Source organism: Osmerus mordax, chromosome 15, assembly GCF_038355195.1.
Source record: "Osmerus mordax isolate fOsmMor3 chromosome 15, fOsmMor3.pri, whole genome shotgun sequence".
In the NCBI taxonomy this organism is placed as follows: domain Eukaryota; kingdom Metazoa; phylum Chordata; class Actinopteri; order Osmeriformes; family Osmeridae; genus Osmerus; species Osmerus mordax.
This window is the reverse complement of record NC_090064.1, coordinates 9,474,408-9,502,286: the sequence shown is the minus strand read 5'-3', so window position 1 is coordinate 9,502,286 and position 27,879 is coordinate 9,474,408. Positions and strand designations below refer to the sequence as shown.

The following is a 27,879-nucleotide window of genomic DNA, read 5'->3' as shown; positions in this document are numbered from 1 at the left end:
GCAACATGATGATAAAATGGCTGAAATGGATTCATCTTTTAATTGCATGACACCTTTGTTGTGTTCTATCACATCCCATGAAAGAATTGGATTGACACATATCATCTCAATTAATTAGGCTGAAATGTGTTTCTGAATTATTCATCCTCCCCCTTTGCTTTGGCCTTTTAAATCAGTCGGAGGACTAAACTTAGGGGAAGGGAGCCCAGATCTGCATTTCAAAACCGCCCAGATGAAACAACAAGACAGGATCTGATCTAATGGGCTTTCAATATTTAGGAGGCCACAGGCCCGCATTTCTCTGTCAGCCACAAACTGTAAAAAAAAAGAAGAAAAAAGAAGGGAAAAAAAGAAAAGCATAAGGTCATCGGAAACCATCTTGACTGTTTCAAAGCCGCCTGATAGGGTAATGGCGAGGCGCTAATTAACTGAGGCACTTTACCTTAGACAGCGTCTGTCCCTCCCTTAAAGGGTTAAACTTTCACACTAGGACATAGAGTCTGCCCTTTCTCTGGACTTTGAGGTAATACGGTATTTATATTAATAATATTTTGTTTTAACCACCTGGGTCTAGTAGTCTATATCTAAGAGATTTACTGACAGGTAGCCAACTTGCATACCTTTGTCCTAAACCTTTGAGAATGATTTATCTTGATTCTCTGTTAATACTGTATTTGTACTGTAAGTGATGAAGCAGTTTAAGCCCAAACATTAATGGCCGTGATCCACTGGAACTGGTCTTTTTCTACTCATATTGAATTGCTTTGCTCCTGGCTGCGGTTCTGTGCCCATAGTGGCTGTGGTGGTGTAAGTAGCACATTTGTCCTTGTGCAAGCTGTGTTATGCTCTCTAGGTACCTAGACTACAGTATGTTGTTCTCTCTTTCTCTCCACCACATACCGATACACACACACACATCTTTCCCTCTCTCTACCACATACAGATACACACACACACACTCTCTTTCCTTCTCTCAAACACATAAAGATACACACACACACACACACACTCTTTCCCTCTGCATCTCTTTCTCCTCCTTCTCTCTGTCTAGGGAAATGAGCGTCCCCCACTTTCCACCATCCCCCTGCAGACAAAGAGAGGCGATAGAGGTGTCACAGTCAATCCCACCCGTGTCACACGCCTTCTGTTCCCCCCAAACAATCAGACCATCTATCTTCAATGAACCCATTAAATAGCAGTAATTAAGCACAGACCTTTTATGGATCCTTAATGACTGAAACCTCTATTCTTGCCCATCAACGCTAATGGTGATAGCTACATTATAACCTCTGCGAAGCAAATGTATAGCAAATATACGCTAGATGGGGAAGGCATGTGTTATTATGGTATGGATGGACGGGTTGCGTTCCAGAATCCTGAACCCATATGCTCTGGGCTCCATTCAGAGTTGATCAGAGATCGCTGGCCTCATCAGCGGCTCATCCTCTCCCCTTAGCCTCCATGTCTGCTAGCCTTTGAATATGCATGAGACTGCCTGCATTCCATGGGTGATAGAGCAGGCTAATGTGTGGACATATTTTTTTATGGTAGCATTGTGCTCATGACTGACTGCTGCCCTGTTCCTATTGCATACTGTACATGACTAACTACTCCTACATACCTCACTGGTCATTGGCAGTCTTGAAGGCAACGCGTAAAGATATAATATAATTGGAAATCTCACCAACGCTTCCAACATTTCATCTAATAATGAGTTTCCTCATTAAAATACTTTCTGTCTGGTATCAAAATGAAAGTATATGTAAAATAGAAGCTCACACTGAACATATTGGCCTTAAGCAGAGGCTATAACATCTTGGGTATTTTCGCTCGCGTGGTATGATCTTCCTCCGCGCTGGAATGTTGTCCCTCGTGGCTCTCTGGGAACAGGGCCATGTTTTGGGTCTCTCTTTGCCCGGGTAGTTCCATCTGGCCTTGGCATCGTCGGTGCTGTGCCCCTGCCCGGGAGACTTGCAGCCTTGCACTCCAAGTATGTGTTGGCAATTAGCAGAGATGTTGGCGCACTGACTGGCTGTGGCATGACATTCTCACAGGGCTTGTTGACTCGGCTGGGTACGGGAGGAGGGGGAGGGGGGAGGGGGGAAGGGGGGGTGGCACGCCAGTGCTTCTCCTCTCCCTGTCCAGGGTTCGACTGGAGTCTGGAATTCCGCAGAGGCTGCCACATCGTTCCGATTCTCATCCTTTCATCCCCTCGCTCATCCACAATTTCAGTTTTGTTTCTCTTCTGGATTGTGCTTTGATCCATCCACACAGGGGATCTTAGGCCTGTTTAACTGTACATTTGTTACATTTGCTTGTTTGTAATGTGACTGGGGATCTGTGTATTGAAGGTTCCCCTTGGCCAGTGTACCAGTATCCCCGGGTTCTCAAACTCCAACTCCCATGTCTCCGCAGGGTTGACCTGGCAGGATGATGTCACCCAGCGGGTCATCTCCAGAGAGTTGTCCAGGCTGCGCAAGGTTCCCCTCCGCCGGCCTGCCCCGCCCATGTCTCCCCCGGCTCACTACCATGACAGAACGCTGAGGCCAGGCGAGGCGGAGCTCGGCCGGAAGCTCCAGCAACACCTGAAGGACATGGGCTTCCTCCCCCAGGCTGTGGGGACCACTGGGACCACTCGTCTGGGGGTCCAACGAGAAAGGCCCCTCACACAGGTAAGGCCAGTTAGAGAGGGGCTCCAGGATCTCTCTCCTCCCTACCAATGTCAAGAGACCATTGAAACAATAATTAGTCACAGGGCAATGGTAATGTTAGCATATAGAGTGATAAAAACGGTCCTACGCTGCCGCCTTCATTCATTACAAGGGGGGCACAGATAGTAGGGCTCAACGGATGAAGCAGGCTAGGGCCTCATCCTGCCTCTAGACGTGAACATACGATCCCAGCGGAGGCAGGAAGGATGAGCCCATCCTCCCAGTGGGTGGCTAAGTTGTCTCCTCGGTCCTTTGTCTCCCTTGATCGCTCCCTCCACCCCGCTGAGTGAGGACGACCCCTCCAACACAAAGGTTTACCCAGCCCTACTTAAAGGGACATTGTCCATCTCATTACCATGTTTGAACCCTAACTTTAGCTGTGTCGCCACCAGAGCGATAATGCAGTCCACCACGGATGGGTTCGGGGCCAAGCTTAATGGCGAGGTGGGGGGTAGGTGAAGGCAGAAATCCCCTCACTATGTTAATGGCATTAGCGTGTGCCAATGTGTTTGGGTCTGGGAAGTATTGTATTATCTTTTCCCTCGCAGCACAAACAACAGGGAGAACACAGAGAGGAGACAGCACTAGAACTGATTAAGAAGTCTTGAACGTATTCTCCTGTCCGTATAATATAGGTACAGCACCATCATCCACCTCAAATGTAAGTGCTGCATGTAATATATTCAAATGACATATTCTTTAGATTGTAACTTATAAACTCCATTCAGTCCTGATATTTGTTTGGGATAACCATCGACACTGGTGTGTCTCAACTGATGCCTTGGCGATAAGGCTTTTTTTCGTTTATTTTTTCAGTAGTGTTGTGGTGCTGCAGAAATGCATAAAATTACCGTTTGAATGACACTATCTCATCTATGATTTCCATATGCAATTTCCAAGGGCAGTTGTCTTTGATCTAGACCCTGATTCATATCCTGTCCTGTCTACCAAATCCCAAACTACCTCTCTTCCTACCTGAACCTGTCATAACACTGGTAACCTCGCTCACTCTCCTCCCGGTGCGAAATAACCCAGAGCACAAATAAACCTAAAAGAAGAAAGGAAATAATGTTTTGTTCCCAAGTCTAAAATCTAATTCAATCTCTGTTGCACAGCCATACCCATAAGTCTATAATGAAAATGTGTATAAAAGGAAGATAAGTACAAACAGCTTTTTTTTTTTTACGCCCTAGGACTTTCAGAATGATGGCCGTGTGGGGGACACCCAGCCCAAGTCACAGGGTTGGGGAAAGACCACCTTCTACAGCCTTCAACCCCAGGGTCTTAAAGCCCTTATCCAGGGCAAGACTGGCAAGATCCCCCCAGTGGCAGCAGCCTACTCCAGTACACATCCAGGCAAGGCCAGGCCCCGACTCCTGGCCTCCCAGCTGGAAAGTTACCTCTCTAGGCTTCCCACCAGCCAGAACCGCCCTGGATCACCAGAGGAAAAGCCCAAGGCGAAGGTCCACTACTTCAGCTACGTCAGCCATCCTCCCAGCGAGGGGGAAACCAAGGGTGGATCTCAACCTCCCAAGCCCAAGATAGAAAAACTGATCTTTAAGTCCGGATCAAACCGCCCTGTGTCCAAGCAGCCCCTCAGTCCCACGGATGGTAAGGTTTTCAGACACAATATCACATGACATTGGATGCTATTGAACACCACATTTACATATCTTTGTAATTTTTTGGGAGTTTTTTGGAGTTTTTTGGAGTTTTCTGCTTATGCTACAGTATGTTAGTATGTTACACCGTTTAGCAGTGGTTGCAGTGATTATCCTGTTCTTCAATGACCTCATCTTCAGCTGTCCGTATATTGTGTAATAAAATAAGGTTTTAGTTGTAAAAGGTTGTGCAGTTGTAGTAGTGTCCCTTACCTAGAACATTCCTTCAACAAACGCTCCAACCCCCCAAACATGCAGAGCGTTTCATCCAGAACGTGGTCAACCAGCTGGGGAGACACAGCATCAACATGGGCACCCTCAGGGGGCCCAACCTGGACCAGCTGGCTGATGTCATCGCCGGGGCCCTGCAGGGGGTGGACGGGCAGGGTCCAAAGCCCAGGACCGGACCGGAGGCCAAGAGAGAACCACTGGACACTGTGGACCAGGATCTGGACCAGGACCACAGCCAGGATGGAGATACGATTCAACAAGACATGTTGGAGAGAGACGCAACACGTCAAGGTACAATCCATCCATATCTGTCTGTATACAAGCTGAAACGTGGGTTTCTCTGAGAAAGTTGCCGTCGTTACATTGTTTGAATTGACATGAAGTGTGATAGTTCACTGATTTGTGAAATCAAGTTGGCAGCCCAGTTTTCCACTCACACACTGTGTTTACAGGGCAACCAATTGGTGATGTGGACAAAGAGCCAGACATGAAGGTGATTTACCATTACTGTCTTCAGACCATTTCATGGATATTGAAAATGTGGAAGACATAGGAAACACAAAAGCCGACATTTCCAGAAACACGAATGGAACTGAAGTATAGAAAATATGTTGTGTTAGTAGCTAGTAGCGTTTTAAAAAGCTTATTGATGTACATTTTACTAGACTCATTCAAGTATAGTCCCTTTTATGGTTGTCAGTGACTTACTTTAATGTGTTTGTCATACTCCCTCTACATAAGTAGAGCTTGCTAATGCATTACTCTTTGTCACTCAAGATGTTTGCCATTGAAAAATCCACTATACTTACCGACCTCTATAAACCCATTCAGGTTTAAAGGCAATCGACTAGACACAGCTGCCAGCACTTTCCAGCAGTTACAACCATACATGTCCATATTTCCCACAGGATACAGCTTTCCTCAGCAAGCTCCTGGACTACCTGGACCTGGACCCCTTCAGGGATGCTCCAGGCAGCCCAGCGCAGCCCAGCAGGGTCGCTCCAGGGGTTGTCCCCCAGAGGACGGTTGGCCTGGAGAACGTTCAGAGCCGGACCACCCAGGGTCAGGTACCTATTCCTCACCCCTGGGAGGAGAGGAACGTGGCTGAATCCCGGACGGACGAGAGGGGGGACCTGGGCGGCCCTCTGGAGGTGGTGGGGGCGGCGGTGGTGGTGGACACTGAGGAGGAGAGGTGGGTCCCTGTGACGGAGACCACCCCAACCCAGGCCCGGGTGGAGCCCCAGAAGAAGGATATGAAGGTGCAGGAGGAGGTGGTCCACCTTGGGGTGAAGGCCTTTTCCACCAAGGGGAAGGACAGTAGCGACTTTGGCTACATTATCACAGACTCAGAGTGAGTAAATATAATACTGTTTTGTACAACTACACCACAATGTCAGCATATTACACTATGATAGGGAATTTGCAAAAGGGCATGTTTTTTGTTTCTTTTATATAATCCCTGGAGACAAAGTGGTGAGATAAAGAGTGAATGCTATTGTTTAGGGTCATTATGTCCTATCTCACCTCCAGGAAAACTCCTCATTTAACATTTCAGGCACACAGACTCGCATAAATCTCTCGTGTAATTCAAGCAGCATTTTGAGAAATCTGATGCATTTATAAAAAACCCTAGACATCTAAGTGTGATTACTTCCAAAGAAGGTTGTGGTATGTTGAGCTCCTCAGTAATGTGTCTAAGTATAATGGAAGTTATGATAGTTCCGTGTGACTGGGTTTGTGTTGAAGTATACAGTATTAGAGAGTTAATGACGATGTTGCGTCAGACATGGGCGAAGGAGTCAGCCAGACTCTTTCGTACTTGGCTGAGGCTCCGGGATAGAGATAAGTTCCTATCGACTATGTTTTCGCCCGTGGCACTCTCTTAAATCCCTTTATGGCGTTATCAAGCCAAGTGTCAGCCAGCTGTCCTTCACCTGTTCAACAGCTCCGGTCTGACACGGCCCTGATTTGTAGCTGAAGATACGCACACACGCGCGCACACACATTTGCAAACAACAGCGCACACACGAATGCAGCACATACACACAATACACACCCGCGCACGCAAACTACTCACAAAATCAGGGGTTGGGTGGAGAGGGGGGTCACCTTCCAGGCAGACTTTCACAGCTCCTCCACCTTCTCTCCCACTTTACTCAGCTCTAGGATAGAGCTATGTACATTAGCGAGGGCCCTTCGGTGGTCTCCCCTGAGTTTGCTGCACACCCCCATGATTGCACAGCTGTTATCCCCTCCCCCCCCCGCCCCGCCCCCCAACCGGGCTAAGCCTAACCTGCTTATCTGAGAGCTCCTGAGATTGTGTGTGCGCGTGTGCATTTGTGTGTGTGCGCGTGTGCATTTGTGTGTGCGCGCTTGTGTTTGTGTGTGTACGACCAAGGACTGTTGGGATAGAGAGGGGATGGAGAAGAGAAGAGACAGAGAGAAACCCATGGGGGAAAGTGCTAGCATCAACAATCAAGTCACTCCTACAGCTCTCCCGTAGTCTGAATTACCGCAGAGGGAGGGAAACGTGTCTGGAATGGCTTTGTCCAATCTTTAACTTTGAAAGCTCTCCGAAGAGGAAAAAACAACACAAAACCTCACTTTCTTAAAAAGCGCGGTACATTAAGAATATCTATGGTTCCCATACTATTCTGGCAAAATCTTATTTAGCTTAGCCAACATATGCAATCAAAACTATGAAAAAAACACAGAGTGTATGTTTCTCTTGTGACCTGTGTATTACCCAGAGGATGATTTGAACAAACTTCAGGTTCTTCTGCCTGATGAACCTGGGCAAAGTAGAGTTCTACACACACACATACACACACACATACACACACACGTACACATCCACTCCCATGCACACACAGCATCACACTCATATTTTCTTTTTATGCTCTCACATACGCATACAGTATACAAACCCTCAGACACACACACACAGCATCACCCCCCCCCCACACACACACAGCATCACACACACACACACAGCATCACCCACACACAGCAACACCCACACACACAACATCACCCCCACACACACACCCACACACACACACAGCATCACCCACACACACAACATCACCCACACACACACCCACACCCACACACAGCATCACCCACACACACAGCATCACCCACACACACACACACACACACACAGCATCTCCCACACACACAGCATCACCCACAAATTGCCTTTGTTTGGTCTATTTCCTTGGCCGATTTGCTCTTTGAGTGAGAGACCAGAAGACAGAGCTAAGATGAGGCTTTATCATACAGCCATTACACTTCACATCCATTCCATTTGCACGTTGTTATTCATCTCAACGTGTGTGTGTGTGTGTTTGTATGCAAGTGTGTGAGGAGGGACGTGTGGAGGGACAGAACTCCATTTGTGTTTGTGTGTCTGTGTGTGTGTGCACGCACATGTGTGCGTGTGGGAGAGAGGCCGAGGGAAGTGTGGCCATATGATACAGCCATTACACCTCATGCCGGTTCCATTTGCACCTTATTGTTTGTCTCATTGCTGGAAAATGCAGGTGATTTATCAAGCCTGAGGAAGCACCTGATCCCTATTCCCCAAGCACCCAGGCTTTTCTGCTTTCATTCATCGTGCGTGTGAGCGTGTTGATTTATTGCGCAGGGTGTATATATCCATGTATGTATGTCCACCTGGACAGTGGAATGATCTGTTTGCGTGCGTGCGTGTGTACAAGCAGGAGACATGTCCACCCTAGGGTGGTGCCGTGTGACTGGCTGTGGCGTTGGGTGGAGCTGCATGTCTGACGCCCAGCTGTGTCTGTGTCTCTCCCAGCTCCCTTCCCAACGACCAGGGCTTGGACCTGATGGAGCGACTGGCTCGACGCCTCAACCTCCGCCTCACGGATCTCCAACAGCTCTCGTACGTACTGCACACACACACACGCAAAGATACACACACACACACACAGTTCTCACAAACACACACACACTCACAAACATACACAGGCATGCACACTCACATAATCTTGTTGGTGTCGAATAAGACGGTGGTAAACCATTTAACAATTCTGGCAACGTCTAAACCATGTTTGTGATGTTTTTCAAACATCTCAGAGCCGAGGGATGTGGATGAAGGTTGGCCAGACCCTGTGAGGACTGTGTGTTTGTGTGAATGCAGCTGCCGCAGTATCACAGCGAACTGTTGTTCTGACCTCTTTGTGTGTGTGCTTTTCTCTGGCAAGAGAAATCTACTTTAATAACCTCCAGATACCTCCTGATGCCTCTCTGTTGTAGTCCAGCCTTGTCTCCGTTGCTAACAAACGTTCCCCAAACACTCCACCAAACGTTCCCCAAACACTCCACCAAACGCTCCCCAAACACTCCACCAAGCGCTCCTCAAACACTCCACCAAACGCTCCCCAAACACTCCACCAAACGCTCCTCAAACACTCCACCAAACGCTCCCAAAACACTTCACCAAACGCTCCCCAAACACTCCACCAAACGCTCCCCAAACACTCCACCAAACATTCCCCAAACACTCCACCAAACGTTCCCTGAACACCACCAAATTCTCTTTGAAAACAGGTGTGTTTTGCCTCACCACACACAAATTGTCTGTTTGTTAGTGTCCATTGTTGCGCTTGTTGGGTGGGGGGGGAGGGGGGGTGTACAAGAGAAAGGAAAAGAGAGAGAAGAAGAGTTTGTGCGAGGGAGCAAGAGAGGAACAACAGATCAAAAATTGTCAAAGGAGTCAAACAAAAAAAAAGGGACAGAGAGAGGAAAAGAGGGAGAGAGAATGAGCCGGAAGGGGGATATGCATGGCCAGTAGGACACTAACTTAGTAATGATCAGGTGAACTGGCCTTCAGCCCACAGCCCGGTCTCTGACAACGCTGGGCCTGGACGTCTGCACCAGAGACCAAGGAGGAGGCAGAGGAACTGTGGACGCCTGTGATCTGACAAGCCTTTCATGGCCGTTTAGTCTAGCTCGCTTTTCATCATGAACCAGAACACTAAACGGCTATACTGCTGCGAGACCTCCTGTCGTTACTCTAATTCAACTACTGGACCACGAAACGTAACTCCCTTAGCCCTAACCAGAACCAGTCATCGCATATCCACTCATCCTGTTAATAGTTCATGAGTAACCTGAGTGTCTGAAGATGACTTGCCATTTAAAATTGTGTGTTAATTGGCTTATTGCTAAAGTAGAGTTCAGTCTGTGAACTCCAGGTGTCTGTTAAGTGCTTGTCGGAGACTGCGGGGATGGACTGTATTTTGTCTCATGTAGTGTCAAAACCCAAACTGTTTGTAACAACAGTAAAAGGATTTACTGATTAGAACTCATATGACCGGTGTGCGCGTCTCTTTAGATTTAACGGAGAGATAGTCCAGAAAGTTTCCATCAATAGCACATCTTTGAAATGACCCCCAATGTTAAATCACTGCTGTGAGAGTAAAAGAGAGCGAACAAAATCGAGAGAGAGAAACAGAGAGACAGACCGACTGAGACAGAGACCTACAAATGGGAAGACACAGTCCAGAATATCGAGAATACGGCAGGGGGAGTGAGAGAGAGAGCGAGGGAACGCAAAACAGAAAGAGAAATCCCATTGTGAATGCCTAACCTCTACTTAAAATCCCACCCAGCAACATTGCTCTATTCTGCTCTCTGTAAAGGGGGTTTGAAGCAGTGTAGCCCTTTGTCAGACCCACTTTCCTCCTTCTCTTTCTATCAGGGATGAAAGCGTATTGCAGTAGAAGGAAGTGGGGGTGGATGGATAGGGGCTTATTGTATGTCTGCATGCTCTAGCGCAATGGAAGAGGGTATGAAAGCCCGGTCTTTTGATGTGAGTGGTGGTCCTCAATCTGTTCAGGGTCTGAACACATGGTCTTCGCTGTCTCGAACTACGAGGGTCGGGTCCAGTCGGGACACGAGAAGAGACATGCATCAGGTGATGCAGTCGGAGCGAAATAAAAATGAAGAGATTATTAAGTAGGAAGTGGTGTTTTTTTCCTTGAGTTGAGGATGTATTGTGCCAACGTTATGTGATACGTTTATGTAAAAGGTTTGATAACTTCACTGGTGGACAGGTGACGTAAGGGGTTTACTCTGTGTGGCCAGTAGGGGGAGTTACTCCCTCATGCACAAGTCAAACTAGTCTGTGGGTAAAAACACAAACTCTCTCACACACACACACACACACACACACACGCACACACAGTTGTTGCACCCACTAAGCTAATACGACGTCCAGGCTTTCACAGTAATACAGCATTGCATGAAGTTGTGCAGATAACTTATCAAACTAGTATTATAGAGTAGTATTGGTCCTCCCACCCCACCACCTCACTGAGACAATATCTTTCGTCCATGGTAAAAATAAATAAAAAAGCATTTAATTTGAGGTGCATCAAGATTTCTGTCAGAATATCAGGGGGAGTGAGAAAGCAGTAGGAGAGATTGGGGAAATATTGACTTTGCGAAGGCAAACAGAATCCAGGAGGAGGCATTAGAGAAGGACAATCATGTTTCTTTGGGAGATGTGGATGTGTGTGTGTGTGTGAGGGATTTCCATGCGGTGATCTATAAATACTGTAACCTTATAATAATACTGTAGTTCCTCTCACACCTGTGTGTGTGTGTGTGTGTGTGTGTGTGTGTGTGTGTGTGTGTGTGCGCTGGGAGTGCCACACATGACTGATGGGTCTGAACTTACAGTGGATGGGCATGTTGATGGATATGCTCTCATCTCCTACAGATTAAAACTAAAGGGGTCATTGCGCGCGCACGCGTGTGTGTATGTGTGTGTGATTGCGGTAGTGCATGTTACATGACAGGTTCGGTACAATACAAGCCCCCAACAGTACATTGGATACCCACTAATCATTTCACCTTTGACATGCCGAGTTTTGAATTATTCCCACTAGCCCCTGCTCCTACATAAGATTTTCTTCTCCAAACCTTTTGAGATTTGAAGATCTTTTCACTCATTCGTTCAGTGTCTGGTGGATTGCCTTCTGTTGCAGTAGGTTGCAGTAGGTTTCTCAGACAGCTCTATCTTTGCTGAATGAGTCTTTTAGAGTCTGGTGTAGATGTTGGTCTTTTTTTGCTGACCTCTGACTTCGGGGACCTAAAACATTTATACTTTGTAGACAGAGATGTGTGTGTGTGTGCTCGCTCTTGGCCAGACAGTGTGCTTTCCAGGGCAGACAGACAGAGGGTGCCCAGAGGTGAGCAGCAAACAGAGTTCACTGTGGCAGCTGCCAAGTTGCCATCTCTTTCATGCTCCACAGTGTTTTTGTCAAATGACTGTAAAGGTGAAAGGAAATAGCAGACCAGCTTCTCGCGGACGCCCAACACCCTCCCCGGCTCTTTTGAATAAAAACGTACGTGCAAAAAAGAAACTTGTTGGTTAGGGAAGTCATCCTGACTTTCCCAACCTTCTTTCTCACACATTTTCTTTCTCCTTCGCTGTGATTTGATTGCTATCTGCAGGTGAGGAAGAGAATATCGAGGTTGAGGGTGACAGTTTCCCCCCCCCCCCACCCCCCCGTTCCCCCCCCATCCCCCCCTCTGCTTCTGTTTTTCAGGGTGCTGGGTCCGGCCGTGACCTTCAGAGTGGGGCCCAACCCTCACAATGTGAGCACTGCAGACATGGCCCACGTCGCAGGTAGAGGAACGCTCATTGAAACACACACACTCACACACACACCCATGTTCACATGTGTACATATTCCCCCCCCAAAAACACACACACACGCACTCACACATACGTACACGCACACACTGCTCTGAGACACAAGAGCCTGTAGCAATTGTATATCTTCTCACAAATAATGATCAACCCTTTGCTGAGAACCTTCACCATAGGGAAGTCCCAGTATCTCTTCCCAGTCGAGTACAGCAGATCCAGCACAGAGTGCCGGTCCTGTCCCGACATGTCCCTGTCGGAGAAATGTTATTAACACCGAGCAATGACAGATCCAAGATCAATTCTGGAGGCGATAACCAGAGAAGGTAGCCCATCGCTGGCTGCAGGGCCCTGTGTAGAGGAGGGGCTGCTTGGGTTCCCTGCTTCCCCTCTCCTCCAGCAGAGGCTAGGGCAGGCCTCCTCTATCTCTGTAAACACACAGTGTGTGTGTGTGTGTGTGGTGGTGGGGGGGGGAAAGGGGGGTGCGGGTATAGGTTGGTGTGTGTGTGTGGGGGGGTGTGGATAGGTTGATGGGGGGGGGTCAATATCACCCCCGCTGGATTGACGCCGAGCGAGAATATTTGCCGTGTTTTTATTGGCTCAGATGTGGCGACGTGTCCTCTGGTTCCTATCGAGCGGGATGTTGTGACTCTTTATCTCTGTACCGTGTCCAGGTTGAATGCCATTGTCATCGGTGGCCAGAAAGACAACTATTTGGGTTTTGGTCAGTTTTGAGATATTTTGTCATGGGGAAGGCAGAAAAGTATATATTTTCTTCACTGGTAGTTAGGATTTAAATAAAAGATGTCATGCATAAATAAGTGTTTGCAAAAGAAAGCCAGTAGTCAAGTATATGTTTCTACTATGGAGAGTAGAATGAATGCAGCCCCTGAAATCAGGTGATGTTTCTCTCCATTTCTTTCAGACTATTCCTCTTTCTCTGTCTCTTTCTCTTTACACCCACTTCTCTCTGTGTTTATGTGGTCATGTGGTGCGGAGATGGGAATGTGTGGGTTTGTGCGTGTTGGGCATGTCAATGTGCGTGTTTGTGTGCGTCAGTGTGTGTGTGTTGAGCTTGTCAGTGTGTGTAGACGTGTGTGTGTGTGGCGGGGGGGGGGGGGGGGGGGGGGGGGGGAGAGCGGGTAGCTAATGACAGTGACCAGCCTAGGCTGAAATGTCAGACCAAATGTTAAGTCAGCACGATCAGCCGCCTGACCCACATCGATGAATTATGAATGCAGTCGGAACCGAGGAGCCAGCTCCTGGAGTCAAGGAATTCTAACCACCACCTCAGACAGTTACGTGCTGTTTACACACTCTCCTCAACCTAATTCGAATTCAAAAACAAACCCAGCATACGATATTCACGGCTGGAGGCGTTGCTGTCTTCTGTGCTCTTGTGGCATTGGAAGAGCTTTGCCCGGATCGTCCAACCGACAACACCAGAGAAGCAAAGATCAAAGATGGATTCGATGATAGTATTAAATTGGACGCAGTGACGTATGTTGATTTCATCCCCCGCCCCCGGACCCACAGGGAGGCTGTAGGGTGGAGTGTGTGACTCCCAGCCCTACAGCTCATTGGGTACCCGATGCTGACCTGACCGTTCCCCACACCCCCCAGTCACACCCTTCCCCTCCCCTGTGGAGATGGTAAACTAAACACACCTGTCTGTGTGTTTACCATGGCCTGTTTTTACATGGCTGAAGTTGAGATACAGGGAGAGACTTATGTCTTATTTAAGAACGTGTTCTAACGATAAAAAGTCTTATGTTCAAAGAACCATTCACTTCCTTTACTGTGCAGTAGCGTAAGCAGACATGACAACATCATTGCAATATGTTTGCAGTGAACACGTCCCTGCGGTGGATGGCTAGTTGATAAATGTCTTCAATGTTTCATTGAGAACAACTCATACAGAGAGAGCAGCTAAACACATGGACAGTATGACGGGCCAGAGATTTGATATCTTTATGAAAAGCATCATTTGGAGTAGGTTCTTATTGGCCGTGGGACTGAAAGGCATTGTGGGAGGTCTAATTGTCTGAGTGGAGGTTGGAGCTCTTGTGTTCTGTTCAACTGGAAAACTGTCACACAAAGACCCGCTCTGGCTAATTCCTACTCTGTCAAAAGAGAGAAGGTTCCTGCTTTATTAAAACTATTTTGTAGTTGTGTGTGTGTGTCAGTGTGTACTGTATATGTGGATGTGTGTGTGCTGGTGTATATGAGCATGTGTCTGTGTTGCCAGTCAAATCATTTATTTGAAGTTTTGATCAAGTCGGTCAAGTCAGAAGTCTGTAAAAAAGAATGTTCAAATGTGTCACTAACAAAAAATGTAATTCTCTCTCTCTCCCTCTTTCTTTCCTTCCCATTCTCACATATTCTGATATTGGTTAGAAGCCGTATACCTCTGAATCTCCAAACATGCAAATCACTCCCACCGGGGAAATTGGATCTGTCAAAATTGGTTTTGTTCACGGCCAAGCAACCTTTTTTTAGCCATGATAAATTTAATCCACTCCCTGTTTACTTTTTTTTTTCACGTGCCATTTACAGTATCTGAGGCTGTGGATGAATGTAGTACACTATTTATGGTAAGGCTATTTGACTGCCTTTGAGCTATTGGCTGTTAGTGAAAATAGAACATGAGTTTCTAGAATATCTAAAACATGTTTTGTTTTTTAGAATCAAATTTTCGTCGTTTTAGCACAGACAGAGAGTCATGAAGACGTCCTCTGACTTTGTTCAGCACGGTTAGTCCTAAAGTTTTACACTGACCAGTCGACATCACACGGAAATATCCTTTCTTCCCACGCGCACAATTAAAACACGTTATATCAATCTCTAACCCATCGCCCCCACCATCCAGCCCTATGACCAGTCAAGACTCCTTACCCCTGTCCTCTCTCCCTCCTGCCACACAACACTCAGCCCAGGGCTCGAGGCACAACCATGCTACACGGTCAGGTATGATGAGGATGGGGTAGTGTGTGTGTGGGGGGGGAGAGGGCAGCTGCATAGAGGAGGACACCCCCCTTTGTCTGGGCTGTCATGGCCGAGTGACCCTGAGGGCCCCCGGCGACCCCAGAGGCCATTCCCCCGGCACGGTGTCCCCGGCCCTGGGCCGTGAGAACCCAACCCTCATCCCAGTCAGTGACGGCCCTGGGGGATGAGGGTGGAGGAGGTGGGGGAGGACGGGGGAGGCGTTAGGGGAGTGGCAACAGCATCTCTCTGGACCATCTGGAGCAGAGAGCAGAGACCCTGAAACACTGCGGTCACCCCCCGACTCGCTGACTGACACACCAAGACAGAGGAGCGAATGGAGGCAAAGAAACGAGGGGATAGTGGAGAGGGGAGAGATTATCATGAAGGGAATTAGAGGAGATCCTTCAAGACCGATAGAAGTAGAGAGCCAGCAAAAGAAAGGCAACCCCCATAACATACCGCACTGTATTTACCGCATTTCCTAACATATACATACTTTGTTCTAATCTTCAGCGCGCGCACACATTAAAAGCAGTTCAGCTACAGGGTTGTACGACAGCGGGAATGTTGAACGGCGCTCTTTCCTCCAGCTGAGGCGATTAGCATAGATCTCCCACGCAGACAGAGCTGACCTTCACTCTGGCAAACACTTGTCAAAATGCCAAGCGTAATTACCTGGGCTCTTCACTAACTCTAATGGGGTTTACCCACCTGTGTCACTCCCTCTATGATACGATGCAGAGAGGCCTGGCCGCTGGAAAGAATTATGAAATTGCCATGTTTTGTTGTGAGCGATGGGGCGTTTTCTATGGGAAAGGGACAATGCCTGTCCTTGGACAGTTTGAAAGGAGTGTGTGTGTGTGTGTGTGTTGCTGTTGTGTTAATAACTTGAACACAGTTGTGTTAGCGGACCAATTTGTAGGACAATGCTCTTGGCTGTGTGAAATAGGATGCAAATTCAGTTTTTAATGACGGTGGTTTACACACACCTTCAGATACACGGCAGGTTTCCTCCGCTGGTCATGTGATACGGTGTTGTGAGCGACGCCAGCGTTTGTAGGTTGTTACACCACAGAGCGCCACACCATGTTCTCTGGGTCGGATGGCTGGTTTTCTGTGTGTCCATGCCTTAACATCTGTATCAACGAGCGTAGAGGTCATACAACACCCTTCACTAGTCCCTCCCTCCCTCCTTTCCCTCCTTTCCCTCCCTCCCTCCCTCCCTCCCTCCCTCCCTCCCTCCCTCCCTCCCTCCCTCCCTCCCTCCCTCCCTCTCTCCGTCTCTCCGTCTCTCCATCGGCGGTCACCTCTCCTCCCCTCATCACTCGCTGCCCTCTGTGGTTGAGTGCCTGAGTGCGCTCAGTTCGGTGATCAAAGTCTTTCTCCCTCTCCTCTTCTTCATTGCCTCCGGCTGACCGTGTGTCTGGGCGTGTGTGTGTGTGTGTGTGTGTGCGTACGCGCATCAGCGCGTCGGAGGGCCATTCAGCGTGTGTATCCGCCTCGCTACAGAATGTGTGACTGAACTCCCCCCCCATCCCTCCCCCCCCCCCCCCCCCCCCTCTCTCTCTCTCTCCCCGTCCGTTTGCTGTAGTCTCGCCGGCGTCTCTCTGTCACCTGTCAGTCTGCAGCCGCCCCTCCTGGCCTGCCGGGAGAGGCGCGCCTCACCGCGCTGCCGACGGATATTCGATACGACGCGTTCCACTTCGTTCTCCTTTCTCCCCCGTTTACACATTGTCCACCTCCCCCCCTCCCCCCACCCCCGAAATCCAAAAGTTGACCCGCTTCATGTACGGTGGAGGAACAGGGCTGTTTGCTTCTGGGTTAGGGAGAAGGTGCGGGTGCTCAGATGGTAACTTCGGCCATTTTAGGTTTAATCCTGCAAAAGAAAGAGTAAAATAATGCGGTGTATTCTTTGAATACCAGGGCACTAAACATCTTTGTCTAAGGTCTGTTGCAGCCTCCTACTGTACCAAGACCTTTCTTTCATCGCTGTGTTTCTTATTCAAGTTTGATAAAGGTAGAACACTCTCTATACAAACTGACAGCAGTATGGCCTCAATGAGGCATTTCTTTTCCTAATAAGACTGGCGAGTTGTCACTCTCTGGGTAGCCTGTCTGAATAGAGGTGCTTGCAGGGTAACTGTGGAAGTGGAGATTGTGGAGCCTTTATTATGTACTGTAGAACTGTCAGAACATTGTATCTCAGACCCAGCTTTGTTCCCTCACCCATACCTGCTGCCTAACTAGCTCCAGCTCCAGTAGGTCCACCACAGAACAGCCAACAAGATAAAAGGGAGAGAGAGAGAGTGTGTGTGAGAGAGTGACAGCAAGGGAGAGAGAGGTGATAGACAGTGAATGTTCCAGCTCATGCATTGTATCGTACCACGCACCTTGCACAGTCACCTTTGTCCCGCTCAATTATTGATACACACACACACACAGCACACAGCACACAGCACACTCACATACACACACACACACAAACATAAAATCCCACACTTACAAAGCTGCATCAATCCCCCACACTCAGGTGTTAGCCTAGCATCCTGGCGCGTGGGGTCAGATGAGCAGCCCTCCCTGTAAACACATCCACTGTGTCAACAGTTTGTGTAGGGAGGGAACTAAAGACTGTAACAGGCTCCTGTCACCAGCCGTCCAGGCCTGAAGTGTATTAAAGGATCTTCGTCATAGACGGGGATTAGTGTCGCCCGCCATTGTTTTGTTTGCTAATTCCATCTCTAAGGTATTTGTGGAAAACAGGCATGAATAATTGAACGCGATTTCAGGAGAGGACGCAACAAACGTATCGGCGAGCAGGAAGAGAGAGATTAATGAGAGGGGGGAGGGCGGGGGGGAACAGAAACGGCAAATTGGAAAGATGGAAGTCTGCAGTCAACCAGGCAGACGTGAAGATGGTAAATAGAAGAGTTATGCGCATTGTTTAGTCCAAAGAAATGTAGCTTCAAATGGTGGAAAGTGAAGGAGCATGATGGCAAACAATGAAGGTAACAGTGACCACCATGGCCTGCATATTAAAATGGAATCAGCACATTGTTCAGTTTGATCAATCTCTCCTGAATAAAACTCCAATTCCCCAACCATCATAGGCACGGTCAAGAATGATAGCGATGACAAGTACTTGGAAGTGTTTATCATTCATGCTTAGTTTTTCCACATCCTGTTGATAGCAGTACATGCACTCATCGCTGTCACAACCGCTCCTATCCTCTTCTGAACTCAGGCATGTAAGGGTGATGCTGGGCTCCGAGCCTTCCAGGGTTGAGGGTGCACAGGCCCCCAACCCCTTGCCTTCATGGCCCACTCAGGAGCCCCTTTGAGCGGGCAGCTGCTTTGAGAAATGTGGGCTGTCTTCCAGTAGGAAGAACCGTGCTGGATAAGCTTGCACTCTCTGCCCCTCCAGCTCTCCATCCCTATCCCCCAGTGAGGGCTCTCTTGGAGAGAGCGAGGGCTTTGGCTCACGAGGCTCTCCAATCTGGAAGGACCGCTCCACGTGATCGAAGAAAAAGCTCTCGAACAGAGAACATCAGCCATAGGTTGAGTGTGTGTGTGTGTGTGTGAACCAAAGCAGTGCACGGTCATTCAAAACCTTGTGTACTCTGTGCGCCATGTTTGTTCGAGTCGAGGGGTCCTGTGCCAAGACGTCTGGATTTAACCAACTCTCGTACAATTTTTTCGAGGAAAAAGACAAGGTGCGGAAACGAAACAAACGTATGAAAAGGTTTGAGGCTCCAGAGGTGTGGCTGGACGATGGCCAGTTTGTTCTGCCACTCGGTGCATGGGAGGGGGCGGGCCTCCATGTCTGTCAGAGCAGCAGGTGTGGGGGGAGGGGTGTTGCGAAGACCAGGTGCCACCACAGGTCATTAAGGACGGGTCAGCTCAGAGAGGGGTGGCCTGAAAGCACCATCCATCCCTTCCAAACCTGTCAACGTGCGTCGCCACAGTGTTGTTTGACACGCAGAGATAGAATCTCTTCTTGTCTCGTCCTTGTTTTGAATCATGTCCATCCTCCTTGTTTTTTGTCATGGTTCTTTCTTTCTTTCTTACTTTCATCTCCTCTTCTCCTTTTTTCCATTGCAACATCCTGTTATGCTCGACATGCCATTTTGTTATCACAGAATGTGCTTCATACCGGTTTCTGACAAAATGTATAACGAGCTAATGAAAGTTGGTGTGCATTTTGCACACCATTTTCCTATGGTGAATGTGTTTTCTTTCCGGTGTACAAAAGCACGCACACCCACACATATATACTGTATGCACACACACATACACACAGATACACACACACACACACCGCAAAGCAAACTAATGGTGTTCAGTAGCAGAGGTCCATGGCAGTGAGGAGCGGTGCAGAACAAAAACAATTGGTCATAGCTACAAGAACAGTGCTTCGCCTTTTCTGATGTGCGTGTGTTGTGCACCACAGAGAGAGGGAGACGGAGAGATTGTGTGTGTGTGTGTACATCTTAATTTGTGCCAGTCCGCATATGCCTGTACAATATGTGTGTGTGTGTGTTTTCTCTCTTAATAGTGCAACCAGAGAGAGCAGAGTCTGCTGAAAGCACTGTCCGTCTATTCGGGCTGTGGTTCTGTGAGCTACAAGTGGGGAAAAACAAAGACAGGCAGGCAACTTCAAAGCAGCCGGATGACATTTAGGGCCTTCTATCTTCAAAGCCCTATTTGCTTTTGTAGTTCCACTTTGAGTATAATTAATATATTTCTTTTTCCAAAGGATTAGGGCTGGTTGAAAACACAGCTTAGAATTCACTGGTAATTTCAGAACATGTTCAATAGAGAAAATATATACGATTCAGTGTAGGGTCCATCAGCATGCTTTTGCTTTCATTGCTAATAGATTCTATTCAATTTTGTCATCTTTATTCCATGCATTAATAGTACTCTTGACGCAAGGAAAGCGTACACATTTTCTGTAGGTGCAGAACAGGAGATACACAATTTTTACAAAAGCGAGTGTGTTTCAATTTAGACGACACAACTGTTTCCTCCCAAAGTAGCCACATGGTCCTCCTCAAATGAAGTCGTTCTAAAAAGCATGACCCCCCCCCCTTACGGCCAGGTTAAGGAGAGGTGAGTGGACACACTCCCGTCAGTCCAGCTCACACACTGCAGCAACCCCGTTGCCCCTTCTCTCGAATTTACACACCGGCTCCGGGAAGACCAAGAACAACAGACAGGTGTCCTATTTGCACTTATTTTAGATATTCATCTGCTCGTTTGTTTGTTTTGACAGACCTGAGGTGAAGTTCCGGGCCCTGTCATTATAGCAGATTATACTGTGAGCATGTAATGGGGTTGGGATTGTTGTCAAGGTCACTGTCTTCACCACCCACTTACCTGTGTGTGTTTGTGTGTGTGTGGTTGACCTTCACACCACCTTAGGTGTATGCAGAGATTCATGATCACTAGATGGCTAAATATGCAGGATTCAACAGCAGTCTGATTGTTGCAAAATACAATCTTGGCTGAACTGAGCAAGCACAAGCCTGATACCGACAGTAGTATCCAAGACACAATATTATACAAAGTGAAGTTGGGCTTGACTTGTTCTGAGATTCTGACATCCAGTGAAACCACCCTACTAAAAAGTGATGAGAATAAAGTGTATCTAAATGCCAAAGTGTTCCTCTAGGAAACATTTCCCTGTAGCATCTAATAGCGGTTTTCCATTCATACTGTATGTGTGTGTTTGTGTGTAGGAGACGGTGTACCATAGGGATGCATTCAAAATAGGTCATCACTAATCCCCCCCGAAAAAATGAGCATTCTCTTGACGTGAACCCATCAAAAAACGAGAAAGAAAGGCTGATGAATTATGTATTAGTATTAAGAGGGATATCTCTCCCTCCCTTTCCCCCCCCCTTCTCTCTCTCTCCCTGTTTATTTCTCTATCTCTCTTCCGTATTTTCCACCCTTTTTTCCTCTCTCCCTGTCTTTAAATCGATACGGTGCCGACTGTCACGGGTCAGTGGCCCGTGCGCACCAGGGCTTTGGGCGGCTCTGGGCGCCATGTCCCCTGGGAGACTCCTCGGGGGCGATAACTCGCTCCTATCTGAACCTCCTCTTAAAGTGACGCCCCACTTTCAATTTAACTCCAGTATCCGACCGAGATTGACTCGCCGGAGACAATATGGAGAGGAATACATATATTGCACAGTCTTGAGGGGTTGGAGGGTGGAGGGCCGACGATTGTGGGTCGAGGGGTAGAAGCAAACGGAAAACCTGTGGAGTTTTTTCAAGTGGGATTGAGTGTTGTGTTCCTTTTGCCTGCGTTATCCAACTTTAGTGTTCTCCGAATCCTCTTTTGTTCATGAGCAGGGTACATTTGCTGCCGTCTTGTAGTTGTGCTACTCTTAATATTCTGTAACATCAAAAGAGCACAGAAATGGTCCGCAGACAAAATATCTTTGTGGGAAAAAAATGAAAATGAAGAACTAGGAACAGTCCCGTAGAACCTCCAGCTGTAATGAGTCTTGCGACTGTCCCTGCCAAACAATGTGTGCACTTGTTTGTGTGTGTGCATCCATATCTAAATGCAAGCCTAATAACACCCTATACAGAATGAGCGAGTCCAATTACCTGTGCTAGGGCCACATCGAGAGTACTAAGGCCTCTGGGTTTAATCTGAGCACGCGCAGGAGTCTCTCGGCTTGTCAGCGTGGGTCTGATAGTGTCTCCCTGCAGTATGGGAGGTGTAGGAGCTGTTACATTATCACCTGGAAGTGTGAACAGCAAACCAGTGACCTTTTCCTGGCGCCTGCACTACCTGGAAAACTCTCTTTCTCTTTGGGGACTTCTTTCCTCTTTACCTTCCATTTTGTTGTTCCCACCCTTCCTGTCCTCTTCCTTCCTCTTTCTCTCTATATCTTTCTCTCTCTCTTTCTCTTTATATCTATCTCTCTCACTGTCATCTGTCCTCAAGGTTATTTCTAGGACTAACCTACAATTCCTTAGAGAATAATATTGGAGTATACTTTGCTTCCATCCAATGCGATGCAATGTGTTCAGAATTGCTGAAAGGGGAGAGCTGTGAGTGTGTCTGGGGCGGGGGGCGGGGGGGGGGAGTAGTTAAGAAACTCTGCTCTTTTAGTTGAGTGGCATCATGAAATAAGGATTGTGTGCGGCCTGTTCCAACTGCCTCGGCGTGAACTGAACTGTAGCTGTTTCTGTGCTTCGTGCTAGGTGTGCTATAACATCAGTGTGCTGTGGCCTCTCGTTCCTGTTCTCGGACGCGTTCTGTGGCGTGTCGCACCTGCAAACACCGGCGTTCTGTAGCGTTTCGTTCCTTTAGACACCGGCGTTCTGTAGCGTGTCGTTCCTGTACACGTCGGTGTGCAGTAGTGGTGAGACGCCGTGCTACTTCCTCCCAGTCCATCTCCTGCCGGCGGCTCTAATTAGACTGATAAGCAGCGCCGCTGGAACCAGCCTGCGCCTGGTAATCAGGCCCACGGAGCCCAGACAGACGGCCAAATGAGGAGGAGATGAGCCATGCAGCACAACAGGTGTCCTTAAAGAGACAGGAAATGACACGCCGGTGCAAAGCTCAGGACTGCAGTGCTGGAGGATGTGTAAACATGTGAAACACACAGTACGTGTGCTTTGGTCCAGGGACGTGAACCAGAATCTAGCATCTTCAGTCTATTCTAGTCTCTCCTCTTTCTTCTCGTTTCTGATGGTCTGTGATTTTCCTTGGTTAGTGTCAGGCATGCTATGTGCATGCTAATGATTATAATAGCTTTGTCCTAAAGCAATATTGTGATAAAAACAACCACCCACATTCGGACACATCAGCCCAGTGGGATTATGGGAAATGTTGTCCCTTGATCTGACACCTGTTTTAGAGTGCTGAACTACACTTTCATTAGTACACCTATCACATTCCTCCCAGCATTACAGATTGGCGAAAATTCACCATGGGATTAAGCTGTGAGGAGAGATGTTGCTGGGCTACCTTGAGGAGAGATTGCACGGGAAGGCAGACATGGAGGAAGGGAGGGAGGGAGGGAGGGAGGAGGGGGAGGAGTGCTACAACATATATAAATTAGCTTTAGGTTATTGTTTATTCTGAAGTTTTTAAAATTCTTGCATGTGCTGACCTTGATTTAGATAAAGTAACTCAACTCGGATGCAGGAAAGGCAGGTTATGATTTTTCTGCATTTATTCCTGTTTATGTGTGAACGTGGGTGTGTGTGTGTGTGTGCATGTGTGTACTATATATATATAGTATATATGTATGCTTTGACTGGGCTGTAGATATGTTCAAATTTATAATGTTGTGTTTTCAACATCACCAGATGTGTGTGTGTACATGTAAATGTATGTGTGTGTATGTCTCTGTTTGGTTTCTGACCACAGTGAGACCGGGGGTGATCTGTCATAGGGATTTACCTAAAAGCCTGCATACGCACATCTTTTCAGCATTAGCCACCTCTGGCTAAAAGCATTTCAAATGGTTCAGCACTCTAAAATGGACAGTTTCCCCTAAAATTAATGTTGACAGGAAATCTGTCCCATTAGTTTCAGAAGAACAGAGAGAAAGAGATTGATATTTAAATTATATCTTTATTTAAGACATTGCCCACAATGTTTCAAATTTTGCCATATTAGCCCAGATTTGAAGAATCACACTACAAACCAGGTTGTAACACAAATTATATTTTCTCATTCTTATGTGTGGTTCACTAATCTTGCCTGGCGCAATTCAACCAATGATTCCAAAACTCAAATCACACCTATCGGCTACTCCAGGCAGACTCAACCAATCAAACACTATTGAACCTTTACCCTATCACGCCAGTGGCACTGTGAGAAGTAAGTGGAAATCACTAACCTGAGAGTTAAGTAAATGGAAGTTGCTCTTCTGAATTCAAGAAGCCGACCATCTTCCACCCATCCCACATGCTCTTCTAATCTATCTCTTGAAACAAAAAGGGAAATTAAGTAAGGGAATAGTCATTTCAAATGCCAGTGCAATAATGACAATAAGTAGAGACTTGTAGATCTTTTCACTTTCTTACATATTTATCACTACGGGGATGATAACGTTTTATTAGAATTTTAATAAAATTAGACCAGTATTAAAGTTTCTCTTATGATTAAATAGCAGTAGCCAATGCATAATTTTAAAAGTTGTAAAGCACTTTGTTTTCTAGTGGAGTTAGAAGTATAATAGCTAGATGTTGCAGGAAATAGAAAGCCGAAAGTTCCAAGACGATGTTGAAAAGCTGAAAAAGTTGAGGTCAGCGCAGAACAACTCACTACACCGGTCCCTTTTATAATGCTATAATACTATAATTTGGTGGGTGTATGGGTCCGGTGACAGCATTAGTATTGTAGTAGATCCCTTGTGTTATGGTCAGAGCCCTTACAGTTTTCCACCCCAGCCCCCCACCCAGCGCTACACACACACAACCCCCCCTTCCTACTCTTCTCTCTCTCCATCTCTCCATCTCTCTCTCTCCATCTCATATCTCCTGACTTGAGTGACAGCGCTGGCGATTTCTAATGACAGTCGGAACAAATCTGCTGTAATGAGGTCACATCTGAGTTTTTTCCACTTTCTCAGATCACCCTTCACAGCTCGACACTATTAGGCAATGTCTCTAACCCCCCCTTCCCCCCACCCCCACCACCACCACCACCACCACACACACACAAACACGCACGCACACACACACACACACTCGGCGTGAGAGTCGACCGGATCTCGGCTCCACTTGACATGTGTGAAGCAGATTGATCCTTTCCCCACAATGCATCCTCTCTTCAGCCAAGATGGCCGCCCTGGCGGTGAGCCTTGAGCAGATGTGTACCTCTGTCTCCCTGCTCAGTGGAGCTCACATCCTGGTTCCCGCTCCCTGCCGCTCCGCCTGCAGGGGCTGCCTGAGCAGCCGCATCCATAGCCTCATTGATTATAGGTTGTGAGGGCAATGCACTGCATGGACTACTGTACTGTAAATGAGACGATAGTGTTTAGTGTCCTAGGGTACACCGGGTGTCATGATGCTTGTTTGTGTGTGTGCATGAGTATGTTATTAGTCATCATCGCTTCAAGCGGGATGTCGACATGAACAGGTCATTTGAGCCATTGCTTGGCTCAAATATGATCATTTTGGAACTGAAAAGCATGGTAAGACATGTGAGTACGTGTGTGTGTGTGTGTGCGCGCGTCAGCTCAGTGATGTGGTTAGTAATCGGGGACCCTGCTGGAGATGGTCCACAGAGAGAGCCCGCAGGATAATTGCTGCCACAGTGACAGGTAGGGCTGTCTCTGTCAGTGTTCTCTCTGTGGGGAGCGTGCGTACGTGCACGGCTGTGGAAGGGCGCTGTTTGTGTGGCTGTGCGTGTGTGTTTGGGAAAACATGTCATCGAGAGAGGCAGAGAGTTGTGCATGTTTGGGAGCGTGTGTCTGTTAGTGCGTGTGCGTGTGTGTGCGTGTGTGTGCGTGAGTGTGTGTGCGTGAGTGTGTGCGTGTGTGTGTGTGTGTGCGTGTGTGTGTGTGTGTTTGGGATTCAGCTTCCCAATCCCCTTCCCCAAACATATTCGTCCCCTGGTAGACTGCCTTCAGCCGTGGCAAACTGCCAGATGTTTTCATCTGTGTGATACAAGCACCCCCCCACACATACATGCACACACACACGCATACACACACCACCGACAGACACATCTACCCAAGGGAAGGGAATGAAAAGGGAATCTTTTTCGTCGTTTAAATATGAGAAGGACTGTGTCTTGCTAAAATCCACATTGAGTTCGACAAATGAATCCAGTACAAACTGCTGTTTGATCTGGCTTGGAATCCAGACCCTGTGGAGTCTGGGTAATGGTGTTTATTTCACTGAGCTTTGTCGTTGTAGTTCCACTGTTCTGCTAACCGTAATTCTGTCTGAAGGGGGGAGAAGTCACTTCGAGAGATCACCAATCCGAGAAGCTGAAAAAGTGACAGAGACTAAAGGCACGGTGCTTGCGTTACGATCATTGCTTCGGATTTGTATTGTTCACTCAGTAGAAAGGCGTACCCCACTCTAATCTGTGAACCCATCCTCTTCTTCGAAACCGTTGTCAAGGGCAGTTCTCATTGAATATGTCACGCATATGCTAGCTTGTCAGTTTTAGAGTGCTGGTTGGGAAGGAGCGTGGTTAGAGTGTCTCTGTTAGAATGCCTGGTGACATCCGTGAGGTTCATATCTACGGGGTTTGGCTGCTGTCCGAGTCATTTGCCACCACCGCTGCTGCCCCCCCCCCATGCCCCCCCCCCCCCACACACACACACACCCTCCCCCCCCCCCTGCTACCCTCACCCCCCCTCCCCCCCACCACACACACACCTCACACCCCCTGCCCCCCGCTTCTCTCACCCTCCCGTCTCTTGCAGTCCGTAAAGAATTGGTGTCAGCACCTATCAAATGGAAAATGCCTATTCTACACAGAGTGTCAGAGCAGCCACAATCTATTAATCAACCGGCAAGGAAGAGAGAAAGGGATCGAGAGTGTGTGTGTGTCTGTGCGTGTGTGTGTGTGCAGGTGTGTGTGTAACAGTGTGTACTGGCAGGACAGAGCACAGGGATTGGGGCTGAGACCCACATGAAGGTGTAATCTGCCATATTTTTGAAAAAGAGGCCCCTCTCACAAAAGCAAAATGTAATTATAAATGTGTCATGGGGGTTATATTTGAGGAAGGGAGTGGGGGGGGGGGGGGGGGGGGGGGGGATAATGTGTTTGATACCGAGGAGCCATGCCTGGACAGCGCACAGGACACACCCGGCATGATGATTCCATGCCCACTTCCCCCCCGTTACGGGAATTAGACCCGCAGGCTCTGACCACGCCAGGCTACATCCGCCACCTTGTCTCCCGCTCTTTCACAGCTCCGCTCTGAGCCTCTCGCCCTTTAACGTGGCGCATTGTTGTAAACAGCCCAACAGACAAGGCAGAAAACCCAGGCTGGCGTTTTAAAGAAGACGTTTGGCCGGGGTAAAATTCTCTAGGTGGGATTTAAAGGGTAGGCTCTCTTTCGGTTTAGGGGGCAGTCTTGCATGGAGCTGGTATTGGAGGATCGTGGGGAGTTTATTCAGACTGCAAAGCAACAGTGGGTTGCCGTGCAGTGCTGTTGGTTTAGCCACAGGAAGATATTGATCAGACTTGAATAAACAATAAACCGGAGAAGACCCCCACTGGTTCCCAGCATGGCTGCACCATGTGACCTGGATTGAGGCGTACGATTGGTCCATCCAACTGCGTTTTTTGGCATTAATGATGTCATACTCATGGAGACGGTGGATGTATTAGCAGCGGCGGAGGGAGAATAAAGTATTTTGTTTTTCCTCTGTAACCTCTCGCTTTCTCCTTTCTAATTTCCACACCTCTCTTCCGGAGGTATATTTCCATCTCCCCCCATTAATTTGTCGGTTCTCTCTGTGATTTGGTGTCTGGGTTTATCAAAGCAGAGGGAGCAGAACAACAACTTATATCCATAAAGAGAAATACAAAATGGAAAGGAGGGTTCGGGAATTGTCTCAGGAAAGATGGCTGTGCGTGTATGTGCGTAGCTTTGTTTGTGCGTTGAGG

At 47.9% G+C, this 27,879-nt stretch overlaps 1 protein-coding gene across 1 annotated transcript in view; it reads left to right on the top strand.

Annotated features, from left to right (window-relative positions):
• Nucleotides 1-27,879, top strand: part of ptprn2 (protein tyrosine phosphatase receptor type N2) — a 95,529-nt gene that overhangs the window by 19,985 nt on the left and 47,665 nt on the right. Inside the window, exons 4-10 of the mRNA XM_067252212.1 lie at nucleotides 2,416-2,672; nucleotides 3,905-4,322; nucleotides 4,631-4,894; nucleotides 5,056-5,096; nucleotides 5,512-5,954; nucleotides 8,424-8,510; nucleotides 12,187-12,266. Of these exons, the coding sequence (XP_067108313.1) occupies nucleotides 2,416-2,672; nucleotides 3,905-4,322; nucleotides 4,631-4,894; nucleotides 5,056-5,096; nucleotides 5,512-5,954; nucleotides 8,424-8,510; nucleotides 12,187-12,266 (1,590 nt within the window). The remainder of the gene's footprint in view (nucleotides 1-2,415; nucleotides 2,673-3,904; nucleotides 4,323-4,630; nucleotides 4,895-5,055; nucleotides 5,097-5,511; nucleotides 5,955-8,423; nucleotides 8,511-12,186; nucleotides 12,267-27,879) is intronic.